The following is an 11,614-nucleotide window of genomic DNA, read 5'->3' on the forward strand; positions in this document are numbered from 1 at the left end:
TGCGAACAGCGGATCAAAAGTGACAGCCAAAAACCCTAAGATTTCTCTGCATTTTCATGATCTTTATTATTCTCTCAGTTGTGGAATCTTTGATGTTCTATATATTTGTCTTCGCATCCTTGAGTCTTCAGCTGAGAAGTTAGGTTTGGAAGAAAAAGAATCCTTAACGTTTATTCTAAGGTAAAATGTTTGTGGTTCAGTCAAATACCAGCCTGGATCCTTTTGAATTTGGCTGTATGTATTTTTCCAGGAGAAAACAATCAAATACAATTAGTCGCATTTCGCTGCGATGTGACAAAGTGAAGTTGGTTCTTTTTAACAACAGAACGAATGAACGTTTCGCGCACATTTCGTCGAAGTCGTCAAGGGCACACATCGATGTCACAATTGAGTAGACTTATCAATCGCATACATATTTATAGGTACATTATACAAGTTCAACATAGATTGCACTAAACATTCATTACACTTCCTCCGCTTCCAATTTTCGCTGAAGTTGAGCCTTCATCAATTTCGGAGAACCCAGATCCATCCTGGACGATACGCCGCTGCAAAGCCTCGGCATCCTTGCGTTCATCGTCGCTCACAACTTCTTTATCAATCCTTATCAGATTCGGAATCATCGCAATTAATTTAACCCTGTATCCGGGCGCGTTGACCTCATCTTCATCATCAGGTAACGCATTCACAGCCGGATTCTGGGATACAACAATCGTCTCCAGGCTCTGCAAGCATCGGAGTTTCCCGACCTCTACAAGGCTTGCTATTCTGTTCTCTCTCAAATTGACGTAGCTCAACTTGACGCAGGAGGTCGCGAAGCCATCGAGCACGGATATCCGGTTACCGCGAGCGTGAAGTGTCTTCAGATTGACGAGCGTTTCGAGACCTTCGAACCGCTCGATTCTGTTTTCCGCCACGTAGAGCGCGACCAGACTGGGAAAGAAAATCCCATTGGTAGTGGTCAGCAGGTTTCCGCGGAGTTCGAGCACCCTGAGATTCTCGAGGACGTACGGGTTTAGGGACACCTTCCTTATCCTGTTACGGTTCAGCTCCAGGCACTCCAGCAGTCGGTGCGCGATCCCGGCAGTGTCTGATATCTCGTTGTCGTTCAGGGTGAGCACCTGCAGGTAGAGCATTGGCTCCAAGTCGGGCGACGTGATCCTGTTTCGGTCGGCCTGGATCATCAGGAGGTAGGTCATCGAGCTGAAGACCTGGAGTGCAGTGCGCGTCAGCCGATTGCCGGAAACGTTGACGAAAATGACATTCCTGAAGGTCGGAATGACGCTGACATCGGTCAGTCCCTTCTCCGAGACGTTAAGCATCAAGTACGAATACTTGAGCCCGGAGTCGTTCTTCCCCAGCACGCAGAGGCCCCTCGAAGCCTCGTCGAAGGTAAGACAACTCTCCTCTTCGCCATCCTCTCGCGAACTAACGGCACGCCCGCTTTCGCCTCCGAACGACGGATAATCCTCGGGCTCTTCAACCGACTGCGAATAGTTGGAGGCTTGCGACGACATTTCTGGTATTCTTCAAACCATCGATTGTTTCGCGTATAGTGCAGAGATACTTCTAACTTCAGGACCGTCCAGACATTTATTCATTTATTTCATCTGCATTTTACTTTTGTTATTACCGCGCATTATTGACTGGAGCTTCTTAAGCAGGATGAAATTATCCTTGACTATTCTCGCCTGCCTTTCAGCCTCCAGCTGCCTCTTTTTGGCATCAAACTTAATGTGTGGTCTTACTGTCGGCGGAATCACGTCAACCACAGATGTGGCACTTTTTACCTGCAATAATACGACGGATTGAAAAAAATAAATAATGACGGCAGAGGCTTTGAAAATATCTCTCAATGCGAAGAAGAAAAAATATGAAATGCACCTGTCGTTGAAGACTTTGTAGGCAGTCTAATTTGAATTTACAGTCCCTTATGGAGCCATTGATAGAGATTAGAAGCTCATACTTACTCTAGCTCGATGATATTCGTATGTTTTCCGTTGACACGGCGTAACGAATTCGTGACAGGTTTTGGTAGATTGCATTTTACACTGCCTGTAGCTTCGACGACTAGTTTGACGGCTTCCACTTCTAGCCACAACTTTTAAACGAAATCGTTACCTAAGTAACCTACGTAAGTACGGAAGAACTATTGTACGTGCAGGGTATTGATCGAAATCAAACTACTATAAACAGCAATCTTGACATTCTGCCAGCGTATTCTGGAAAGGTGAATAATTCGTGTATGAACGAGCTGCTTTGAAATTCTGTATTACTTGGTACATCGTGTTTCGTTCTACATGAATAATTGTTATAAATATTAAGGTTTGTCGGGTGTAATAAAACTTGGCCGCAAATATATGCGACTCATAAATTTTGGTATTTAAAATTTCACTCAAGGAAGTCGCGCATCTCTTCGTCGCCGATGGTAGCGGCTCGTTGCGACGTTTGCAGGAAGTTCGAATCGCAGCGGTGATGGGTGGTCCTCAGATATTTCCCCTGAACTATAAAAATAATATAGAACGTGCCGTGGTGGGGGTACGGAGAAAGAGATAGCTCGGAGGTGATGTGCTATCTCTTTGTACTAGCTACTGCGCATGCGTGGGACAGCTAAACAAAAGTGAATTGTCACTGATTTACATAGAACTTATACTACTTTACGATAGCAAATTCGTGTGAAAGGGGCTTTTTGAAAGACTGTACCGGTGCAAGAGAGACAACACTTCACCGCCGAGCTATCTCTTTTTCTCTCCGGGCAGTGAGCCGGGCAGGATCGTGGTGTGGATATTTCTCTATGAGGGAGTTCATGAACCACGAGTGAGCCCACGCTTAGAGCATATACAGTAGTACAGGCCCGACATTACCAAAAATTTCGAATCTCTGGACGCATTTTTATTGCATGAAATAATAATAATCAGTATAGAAATTCACTGCAATTCGTTTGTCACAATGACACCGCCAATGGAGAGAATCCAGATTTTAGAATCAATCGAAAAGGACATAATTATATGTTTACAGAGTGCAGGTAAGTCTATCGGCAATAATTACAACACCGAGCATAACCTCCAATCTGTCACTGTAATTTCACCCGCAACTCAATTCACGCTATGAACCAATTGTCCCTTTCGTAAGCACATTACTTCGTTTTATTCAAATTTGTGAAACCTGTTCATTATCCCAGGTCAAGCATTTGTCGAGTTGAGTAAGGAGAAGTCGAGCCTCAAACAGGCTGAAAGTCAAACCCACCAATTCCTTAAGACTCTGGCACATGTGGAATCAAAACTGAGCGAGCAAATTCACTACCTGACCCAAGTGTCGACAGGTAATACCGAAATTCTAAAATATAGCAGTATAACCAATCAAATAGAACATAATCAACCGCTGCTACTCTTATGTATTGTCAAATTGACAGGTCAACCACACGAAGGGTCAGGATACGCCAGTCAAAAGGTTTTACAAATGGCATGGCACAGACTGGAACATGCACGAAGCAGGGTCAACGAGCTCGAACGAATAAAGAACAAACACCTACACGGCCGAACAGTCGCCAGATCTTCGCAGCCTCAAATGCTGTCCAGTATTTCCCTACAGCCCTTATCACAGTCTGCCGCAAATCCATAAATCTTGTGTATCGCCTAGACCAATATTTAAAAACACTAGCCCACATTCACACTATTGTTCCAATAAATGATGTATGCAATTTTCATGTAGTTGTATCTGGCAAATTTCTATCGCTGCGATATCTATATTACATATTAATAATACAAGCATAAGACACGCAATCCAGCGTTTGATTATAATCAATCGTTTTAAGAGCTATTTTATTTACACTATATTTTATTATTACAAAATAGTTTTTGTTCGTTTCCTCATTACTTTCTCTCCTTCCGTGTATTTTAATCTCATGTTGTAGGATAATAAGAGTTGAGTCATTTGTACATCAATCTGGAGTTAGAATTTTTCACTAGGGGACAACCTGAACGAGGGGCTCTACCATATTGTAGTGGTACATACGTACCTCGGCTAATTCTATGAGTAATATAATAATAACAGAACATACTCGACCATGCACGCTGAAAAAATGCAGTAATACCTACAGGCAGGATGTTCCGTGCACTGATCTAATCGCAAGCACTCACAGATATTGTTCTGTCTGGAAGAAAAAATCAAAAGAATAATCCAGTACCCAGATTCTAGGTGATCCGCGGAGCAACTCGTCGACTTGATAATGACATGTTTGATTTGCAGGTAGAACTCTGCACACAAGTATAGAACTCTTATCGACTGAGGCGACGAGTCTTCACTAACTCACGCATAGTACTCACTATCTAATATTGCCTTAGTTGAAGTAAGATTGTTCATAGATCAATCGGGATTTCAGTTAATTGTTTAGTTTAGATCGATTGGCGGGGAATTACGATCGCGATATTTGCAAATGCTGGGTTTACTGATCTGGACCTTTCTACTACAAATTATTCCCACAATCTTTCTAATCTCTTTTACCTTCCTGCAACCATTACCCTCTATCCCTCTTTTCCCGATTCGACGAGATTAAAGATTGTCACAAGTATTTTCTTAATGATTACTCCAAATTTGGTATTATGCACTTCATGAACAGGGACACTATTCTCACAAAATTCCAAGCATGCGATCTTACAATACACATGACTTTCGAATTTTTCGATCTCCACCCCCTTAGAAAAAAGTTTGGGTAAAATTACATTTCAGGACACAGAAGCATCCATGACAGCGATACTGCGTTTCACAGTGGCAGCTAAGGAGAGGCGAGACTTCCTTTCATCATCGAGTTGTCTCGTTAGAAGCACCATTTGCGACTGCAGGTCGACTATCTGTTCCTTCAGAGTATTAACCGTCTCCGATAAACTCCTGAAAATGAAAATAATAGAAAACACGCTCCAACGATGAGGGATTATTCTATTGTCGACAGAATATCCCAATTTTTGACTGGCAATTAGAATGCTTTGGTAATGAAAATTAATGAGCGGATAAAACGACCTCCGATTAAACATGCCAACTAAGGTGAGCATAATCACTTATGAACGAGTTTTTAACACACAAGCGTCGATCGAAAGAGATGGTTCCCAAATACAGCTGTGGATTAAGATTAATTATAAGAAGCTTAGTAAAAACGTTACGTTCTATTCAGGGCGTTTGATGACTTATCCACACAGTATGACGAGAAATAGCCTTTGTTGTTGTTGTTGTGGTTTTTTTTTTCTTTATTAATAGCAAGAAACGAACAAATCGCAGGATTACATACCTGTTCTCACTTCCATCCCAATTTCCAACTCTATTATGCATTATCGACATTCTATCGCAAGCTTTATGGACCGCTTCGCATTCTAGCATGGCTGAAATTTATATTATTACCATTATTAACAGCCTGCCACACCTGCGGAGATACCGGCGCGTCCCATCATGCGAACGTGTAGATAGGAGAGAACCACCGCTTGCGATCGATTATCAAAGAGTTTTGTAAACCAGGTGTGTTTGAAACTTGCAGATTCTACCAAATACTACTCGTTTGATATTGAAAACAGAAAGAGGTTGCATTAAGGGTGGGTAGTGTGGCGTGATGTGTGCTGATTACGAGCGATGAAAATAACTACCATGCAAGTTAAAATAACAATAAATATTTAACCGCTTGAACATGACGATACCATTGCACAAATTTGCATAAAAAATGCACCAAACATCGGCCGAAAGAAAATAGCAGCAACTTGAAATATTGACATGTAATCCAGGGCAGTGGTATTCAAATGTATTCATTCCCATAATACCAATCTTCACCATCCAACGAATAGACTTCACCAGTAGTGCGCATGCATATACCACCCTTAATGAAAGCTGTACTAGATTTATTCTTTTTTTTTTTTTTATTAAAAAAATAAAAATCAAAATGATCTACATTTCATCAAGTGGAAGTAACAGTTTATTGTTAGGCGTTAGGCTTGAAAAACTTACCAGAGTGCACCGTGAGTCGAGTATTAACAGTGGCACAGTAGCCTTCTATAACTCTCAATATGATGGCATCCTCCTCGAACATCCGCTCATCTGTGAAGAAGAAGACAAGGAGAACTAATTGAGTTTGCTCTATGCTTGAGTCTCCAGTTAGCGTATATTCGTGAATGTTAGTTGGTACTTACTACCGATTCGCATCGAACCGCTGGGGTCCAATAGGTCCGTCTTGCCAAAAGTTTTGCAGGAGTACAGAGGAGGGGCTGGTCGCAGCGAAGCGATTGACCAGGGCGATTTAATTCCCGGAGGAAGACAGCCCTCCACCCCCATCCGTGGTTGTTTTCCATTCAGAAGTGGACTCACCTGGTGCACAAAAATTGAATCGTCAAGCAAACGCGACAGACTCCAACAAATAATCCGCGGCTTAGGCCGTTGTCTCAGGTCTCAAATGCGAACCAATCGTGGTCTGTTGCGTTTTTCATCGATCATTGAACACAGATCTTCGAAACTCAAATTGTTACATGGATGAAAAACTGCTGATGGACTACGCTTAGTATAAGCAATACACGCAACCCCGTATTCTATGTATAGTTATCGACATGGGGCGACTTGGTTGGATTTGAGAAGCGTGGCGTCCGATGACCCGAACTGAGAATCGGGACTTGGTCTACAAAATTAAGTCTAATGTGATGAAGTCGTTAAATACCGTGTGTTAGTTATTAAACAATACAAAGCAAAAGCATACTTCACACAACATGGCTGTGAAATAAGCGATTGTAATCATATACACCTGTGAAACAATAAATTAGTAGTGAAACTGGCCAATAATGTTATATGTGATTTAATGGTGTAAAAACAGCCATGCTATGGAAGCTTGCCTTGTTCTGCGTTTCCGGACATTGGGATTTTTTTTTTGAGCCACCAGTGTGCATACAATCCGGAGGTATAAATTTGTTCCGGCGGCTGCTGTTCCTCGTCATTATTATTATGCCGCCTCTGAACATGGGCACCCCTCCGAGATTTCTTTTCAACATTTTCATTTCTGTGGGGAATCGGTTCGCTCAAATGTTTCGGATTGGCACCCCTGATAACAAGCTCGGAGGTGACGGTTGAATTTTTGTCATGTCCTACGATGGGATCAACGTCGACGACTTGCCAAGCCACGGAAAGATTATCGAAAGTTAATTTGAGCTCAGGTTCGGTGACTGTATCATTAATTTTCTCAGAAGACGAAGCCGCATCACGAAGACTCTCCCTTGGAGTCGAGCCGAACGGCGACGAGCAGATGCATTGGTGCTCGAACTTGTTTTCATCGTTTTCACTCTCGCTATGAGACATTCGTGTCGCATGAGCCTCGCCCTTTTCTCTGCTGTGTCGGTACGACTTGTAGGACGAGTTAAGATCGGAAGAATTGAGATGATAGCTGTCTGCCATTCCAGAATCTGAGGAGCGTGGGGTCGTGTTGTGAAACTGTGACAACTGGCTCTCAGCTTCCTTGTCGCAGACGATCGCTGGGCTCTCGACTCCCCTCCCAAAGCAGGAAGAGGCAACTAGCTCCACATCTCGCTGGAATAACTCTGTTCTCTTCCAATTCCTCATCGTTGAATTCCAGCAGTCGCAGGTAGAAACTGCCAGGTTCGAACAGAGGGGCGGGCTTCTGCTTGCATTGGGAACCTCGATTGCAGAGCGAACAGATTCCGGACAGTCTTCCGAAGCCGCACGGTTGATAATTGCATTGGGCATGCTTCTGCTCGCCTGAAGCCTCAACTGATCTGGGACGGACAAATTCACGTCGTGGCAGATGAACGAGGAAGAGCTCTCCGTGCAGCCAATACTGGACTCGTCGTCATTTTCCCACAATTTGTAAGTAACGTCGAGTTTCAGGCTCGATTTGTGGCGTGGCTTGTGCCTCATGTTTGAGGAGTTTTCATCCGTCGATCCGTCGTCGGATTGCGAGCAGCTGTCGTATTGCGACGGGTATATCGTATATGTAACAGTGCACTTTCGCATTCTAACATCGCTTAAATCAGGTTTGAATATGTATTGAAAGTACAGCAATTTTTTCAACAGATCTGGGTAGATGATCCTCCTCCGCACAAGCTTCGCAAAATATTTTGATAGGCGAACGAATGGAAGGGACGAATAACTCACGTGCTGCGTCGTCGTTGGTGATTTTGCCGTATTCACACGCTGCTCTTGGGTCAGATATTCGATCCATTGCTGGCGCTCTTCTCGACTCGGGCAGACTGCGAGTATACTTTCGATCATCGGTCCTGGAATTGATTCAAGTTGGCGTGTGAGGATAGAGATGAAGAAAATTTCTTCGCTATTAACGCCGGAATAACAACTCACCTGATATTTCAAAACCGTTCTTCATATCTTCCGTGTCATCGACTTTCGTCACTGCAATTCCAGTCAATGGAAGCTTACCCTAAAAAAGAAAATGGTCAAGAATTGCAGACTAGATGGAACAAATCAAGGTATATTGTCTTTAAGGGACACAAACTTTACCTCGTAGACAAAGGAACTCATTCTTTGGCTTGTGCTCAAAACGAGCAGAGTTGTGGAAAAAAGCACAAAGTATCGATCCCTGCGATCGACTCCGGTAGCAAGGGTTACGGGTCCGACGTAAATTATGTCACCTAGAGTGTGGAGGTCTTCTCCCTCCCAGCCTTTTATTCCCCCTGCCAAAACGGTCAGTGCTAATTCCTTCTGCTTCCTTATCGCGCTGCACCTTTCCTAAGCGCAAAAATATGATCAGTGAGTACGTGTGTTGATAAATTACACAAGCCTTTGCATAACTTCCCGTTTTTCGTTTATTTTTCCTTTCCGATAAATATGCGTTAACGAAATGATCCCTCACCGCTATTTCCCTATAGACGCATACGCTACGCTGAGTATCTCCTCTGTCAGGGTGATTCTTTTCCATGTGCCTCTCCAACTCTTGCAGCATGGCTGAATACTTTTCCAATCTACGAAAAGGCTTACTTAACCCAGTCGTTAGTACAAGAATACCAGGAGTAACGGCTCCGCAGCGTTCCATGAACTCGTTCAGCTCATCTCTAGAAATGGAAAGAATTGAAAGAGTGTGAAAAAGCAAAATTGCAGAGAACTTCTGAGTGAAAAAGTCTAAGACGGCTTACCTGAATCTATCCAATATGCAAACGGCCCGAGGATGGGAAGCGCAGTAGGCAACATGAATGGACTTGAGCCTCGGCGCCAAAGCCATAAAGAGGTTTCCTGCTCTGGCATCCGATCCCTGAGCACAGGCAGCCTCCAAACTGGTGAGAAGGTGTTGATGGATTTCCAAGATCTCGAGTATGTTTCCCACCAGCTGTTTGTACTCTTCCCTCGTCAGTCTGCGCGTGACACATAGACATATGATTGTTAATCATGCCAAATTTAAACCTTGGCAATTGTACTTACATGCCGGTTGTTTCTAGGGGTTGTAGAAAGTTATTAACTAGTCCCTGGAGCTCCGCGACGTTCGCTCTTTCCGAATCGATGATATCCTTCAAGACCACGCTGCGGTTGGCCCTCTGCTGGATGGCCAACTCTTGAGTGGTTTTTTCAGGTGAAGATTTTACCGACGAATGATTGCTGTCTATAAATTACAAGCATGATGTTTGATTTGAAAAATTGACTATGCCCGCTTAATCATAAGCCTGACTTTGTGTAATTTTTTGAGAGATTGTACCTGGATTTTTCTGCTCCTTAACATAATTGGAGGGAAACCATCCAGTCTTGTCGTTGAGCGTACCTTCCCACCACCCGCCGTCATCCATCTGAGTAATGGTGATGACATCTCCCTTCCTGAAGCACAACTGTGGTAAACAGCGGTTAGTCCAACAGAACGGTGGCCTCGCTTTCCATTCAAGGACTAAGAATATTACCAACCTCGTCGTTGTTCTTTCCTTTGAACGTGAACAGCGCCACGACCAGCTTTGGATTATCGATCTTGGACATTGTTCACAGATTTCTGGATATCCCTCTGAAAATCATATCTGCGATAATACCACCACATAATGTATTATTTTCGAAAATGACCTCGCTTGACGAGAAGGAAAACGACGAACCATTTTTCACTACTAAGGAATAAGTAGAAGAACCAGGCAAAATTGGTACGTTACATCTTACAAATACGTCGAGGATGTATAACAGGATCGTTACAATCAGAATATTATACTCGCGATCGTTCCACGATTATTGCTGCACAAAATAGGCGTCTATGTATTAGGTGGTATTAGGAAACGTGTGAGTTACGTAGAGTTGCATACCTGCTTACCGACCCCCGATAATAATACCAAATACTGTCATCCGAACGAGCTCAGGGCCTGTTTCGAATGACAAATAACCACATCGATTATGACGAACAGCGAATGCGACGTATAGGATTTTTCACGCGCGTCCGACGGCTCATCAACTATATTCCGACGATAATGTCTTCTTTCAAAGTAAAATTGAAGCACGATACCGCCGAGCGATCGCGAGATATTGCCATTTCAGGCCTTCGCTCGCCCCTCGAACTCGCCTCGGTTCTACGATCAACCTGACTGGCCTGGCCTGATCAGCACCAGTGATCAGCAATCAGCACTCTCGGCACTCCGAGCACTTCAGCGAAGACTCGACAGCGCCATTTTAGACGATTTTTCCCTATAGTGAAGGAAGGAAGTCAGTCGGAGGTGGTGGCGGAGGAGGAGCGGCATATTTCTCGGAGCGATCCGACTCTATTTATAGGTTGACAACCCTTTCGTCACCAGCAGAGCGTTAGCGCAGTGAGAATGCCTCTCCCCGCAGAGCTGCGGAGTGAAAATGAAGGAAATGAAGCTCGTATTAGAATTAGCCTTCGCCTGTTTGACAGCAAAGTTTATCCAGCACGTTGCCAGTAGGTCGAAATTCTCTAAGGTCTAAGCCAGTAGGGCAAATCGGCGAAACCCTCGACAATAAAAATCCCGCCTACATTACCGACTGCTTATTGAAACAGAGTTTTTATTTATACGCAGGTCGCAATACTCCCAAAAGAGGACCTACGGTGCATAAGCCTTGCGCCAAATTGAAGTGGAAATTACCAGCAAAAATTTACCTTACAATTTCGAAACCACCAAAATGACTACTACATTCAAATAAATACTAAACAACAAAACCACGAGTACCACTAACTCTTAATTTTTCATTTCAACCTCAGTTCTATATATTTCGTATTGATTTCTTAATTGTTGCTGGTACTTATTTGCAGGTATACCTATACTGTCATTTTGTCGGTTTTTAAGCGGCAAATTACACTTGTGTTGGTACTTTCCACTTTAATGTGTTTGGCGCAAGATTTTTAATCCAGAGAGTTACTTTTGGGGAATTTTACTACCTTTTGTAAACATTGATAACTTCGGTATGCAGAAAACTGTTTTGGAATAAAATCATGGTTATTTTAAGATTATTTATTCGCAGCATCCAGCTTGTTTCTGGGCACGATAGATTGTCCAACCAAGTTTAACCGATTACGTCAACATAAACTTGAGGTTCACTGTCTACTAGCTATGCATCCAGCTTCATTGAGAGTTCCGCAGTTCATCAAATCAATTCGAAGGAATCTTAAAATTATCACGAATTTGTGTATTTTTACTTAGTTATGACGTAT

The 11,614-nt window shown here is 43.2% G+C and overlaps 4 protein-coding genes across 9 annotated transcripts; 1 reads left to right on the forward strand and 3 right to left on the reverse strand.

Moving 5' to 3' along the window:
- Positions 1 to 387: 387 nt before the first annotated feature.
- On the reverse strand, positions 388 to 1,517 carry LOC124411047 (leucine-rich repeat-containing protein 23-like). Its single transcript, XM_046889900.1, has one exon. The coding sequence runs from the start codon at positions 1,515 to 1,517 to the stop codon at positions 453 to 455; it is 1,065 nt and encodes a 354-aa protein (XP_046745856.1). The 3' UTR covers positions 388 to 452.
- An 84-nt stretch (positions 1,518 to 1,601) lies between these two features.
- Positions 1,602 to 2,067, reverse strand: LOC124411064 (uncharacterized protein CFAP97D2-like). Its single transcript, XM_046889923.1, has 2 exons — positions 1,971 to 2,067; positions 1,602 to 1,790 (listed from the first exon to the last, which is right to left on the reverse strand). The coding sequence occupies exons 1-2, from the start codon at positions 2,043 to 2,045 to the stop codon at positions 1,602 to 1,604; spliced, it is 264 nt and encodes an 87-aa protein (XP_046745879.1). The 5' UTR covers positions 2,046 to 2,067.
- A 761-nt stretch (positions 2,068 to 2,828) lies between these two features.
- Positions 2,829 to 7,389, forward strand: LOC124411059 (mediator of RNA polymerase II transcription subunit 11). The gene is made up of 4 exons (XM_046889919.1): positions 2,829 to 3,025; positions 3,182 to 3,322; positions 3,413 to 3,677; positions 7,376 to 7,389. The coding sequence occupies exons 1-3, from the start codon at positions 2,950 to 2,952 to the stop codon at positions 3,619 to 3,621; spliced, it is 426 nt and encodes a 141-aa protein (XP_046745875.1). The 5' UTR covers positions 2,829 to 2,949; the 3' UTR covers positions 3,622 to 3,677; positions 7,376 to 7,389.
- LOC124411042 (rho guanine nucleotide exchange factor 7) lies at positions 3,905 to 10,617 on the reverse strand. Of its 6 annotated transcripts, XR_006929635.1 has the most exons (14): positions 10,257 to 10,617; positions 9,877 to 9,970; positions 9,677 to 9,803; positions 9,406 to 9,583; positions 9,123 to 9,338; positions 8,843 to 9,041; positions 8,491 to 8,718; positions 8,332 to 8,410; positions 8,131 to 8,252; positions 6,168 to 6,342; positions 5,986 to 6,075; positions 5,282 to 5,372; positions 4,658 to 4,887; positions 3,905 to 4,572 (listed from the first exon to the last, which is right to left on the reverse strand). XR_006929635.1 is itself a non-coding variant. In XM_046889890.1 (13 exons), the coding sequence occupies exons 2-13, from the start codon at positions 9,943 to 9,945 to the stop codon at positions 4,725 to 4,727; spliced, it is 1,734 nt and encodes a 577-aa protein (XP_046745846.1). In that variant the 5' UTR covers positions 9,946 to 9,970; positions 10,257 to 10,617; the 3' UTR covers positions 3,905 to 4,724. The 6 variants fall into 6 exon arrangements, 5 of the variants coding, with proteins under 5 accessions (XP_046745846.1, XP_046745844.1, XP_046745845.1 ...); XM_046889890.1 differs by having other exon boundaries at positions 3,905 to 4,887; positions 6,171 to 6,342; XM_046889888.1 differs by having other exon boundaries at positions 3,905 to 4,887.
- Between the last annotated feature and the right edge of the window lie 997 nt (positions 10,618 to 11,614).

The sequence above is a fragment of the Diprion similis genome, chromosome 10 (genome assembly GCF_021155765.1).
Source record: "Diprion similis isolate iyDipSimi1 chromosome 10, iyDipSimi1.1, whole genome shotgun sequence".
Classification (NCBI taxonomy): domain Eukaryota; kingdom Metazoa; phylum Arthropoda; class Insecta; order Hymenoptera; family Diprionidae; genus Diprion; species Diprion similis.

Coding starts and splice junctions, on each gene's coding strand:
- LOC124411064 (XM_046889923.1), bottom strand. CDS start 2,045: ATGCAATCTACCAAAACCTGTCACGAATTCGTTACGCCGTGTCAACGG. Junction 1,791..1,970: donor ACGAATATCATCGAGCTAGA/GTAAGTATGAGC, acceptor GTATTATTGCAG/GTAAAAAGTGCCACATCTGT.
- LOC124411042 (XM_046889888.1), bottom strand. CDS start 9,945: ATGTCCAAGATCGATAATCCAAAGCTGGTCGTGGCGCTGTTCACGTTC. Junction 9,339..9,405: donor CCCCTAGAAACAACCGGCAT/GTAAGTACAATT, acceptor TGTCACGCGCAG/ACTGACGAGGGAAGAGTACA. Junction 6,076..6,167: donor CGGTTCGATGCGAATCGGTA/GTAAGTACCAAC, acceptor TCTTCTTCACAG/ATGAGCGGATGTTCGAGGAG.
- LOC124411059 (XM_046889919.1), top strand. CDS start 2,950: ATGACACCGCCAATGGAGAGAATCCAGATTTTAGAATCAATCGAAAAG. Junction 3,026..3,181: donor TATATGTTTACAGAGTGCAG/GTAAGTCTATCG, acceptor TCATTATCCCAG/GTCAAGCATTTGTCGAGTTG. Junction 3,323..3,412: donor CCTGACCCAAGTGTCGACAG/GTAATACCGAAA, acceptor TCAAATTGACAG/GTCAACCACACGAAGGGTCA.
- LOC124411047 (XM_046889900.1), bottom strand. CDS start 1,517: ATGTCGTCGCAAGCCTCCAACTATTCGCAGTCGGTTGAAGAGCCCGAG.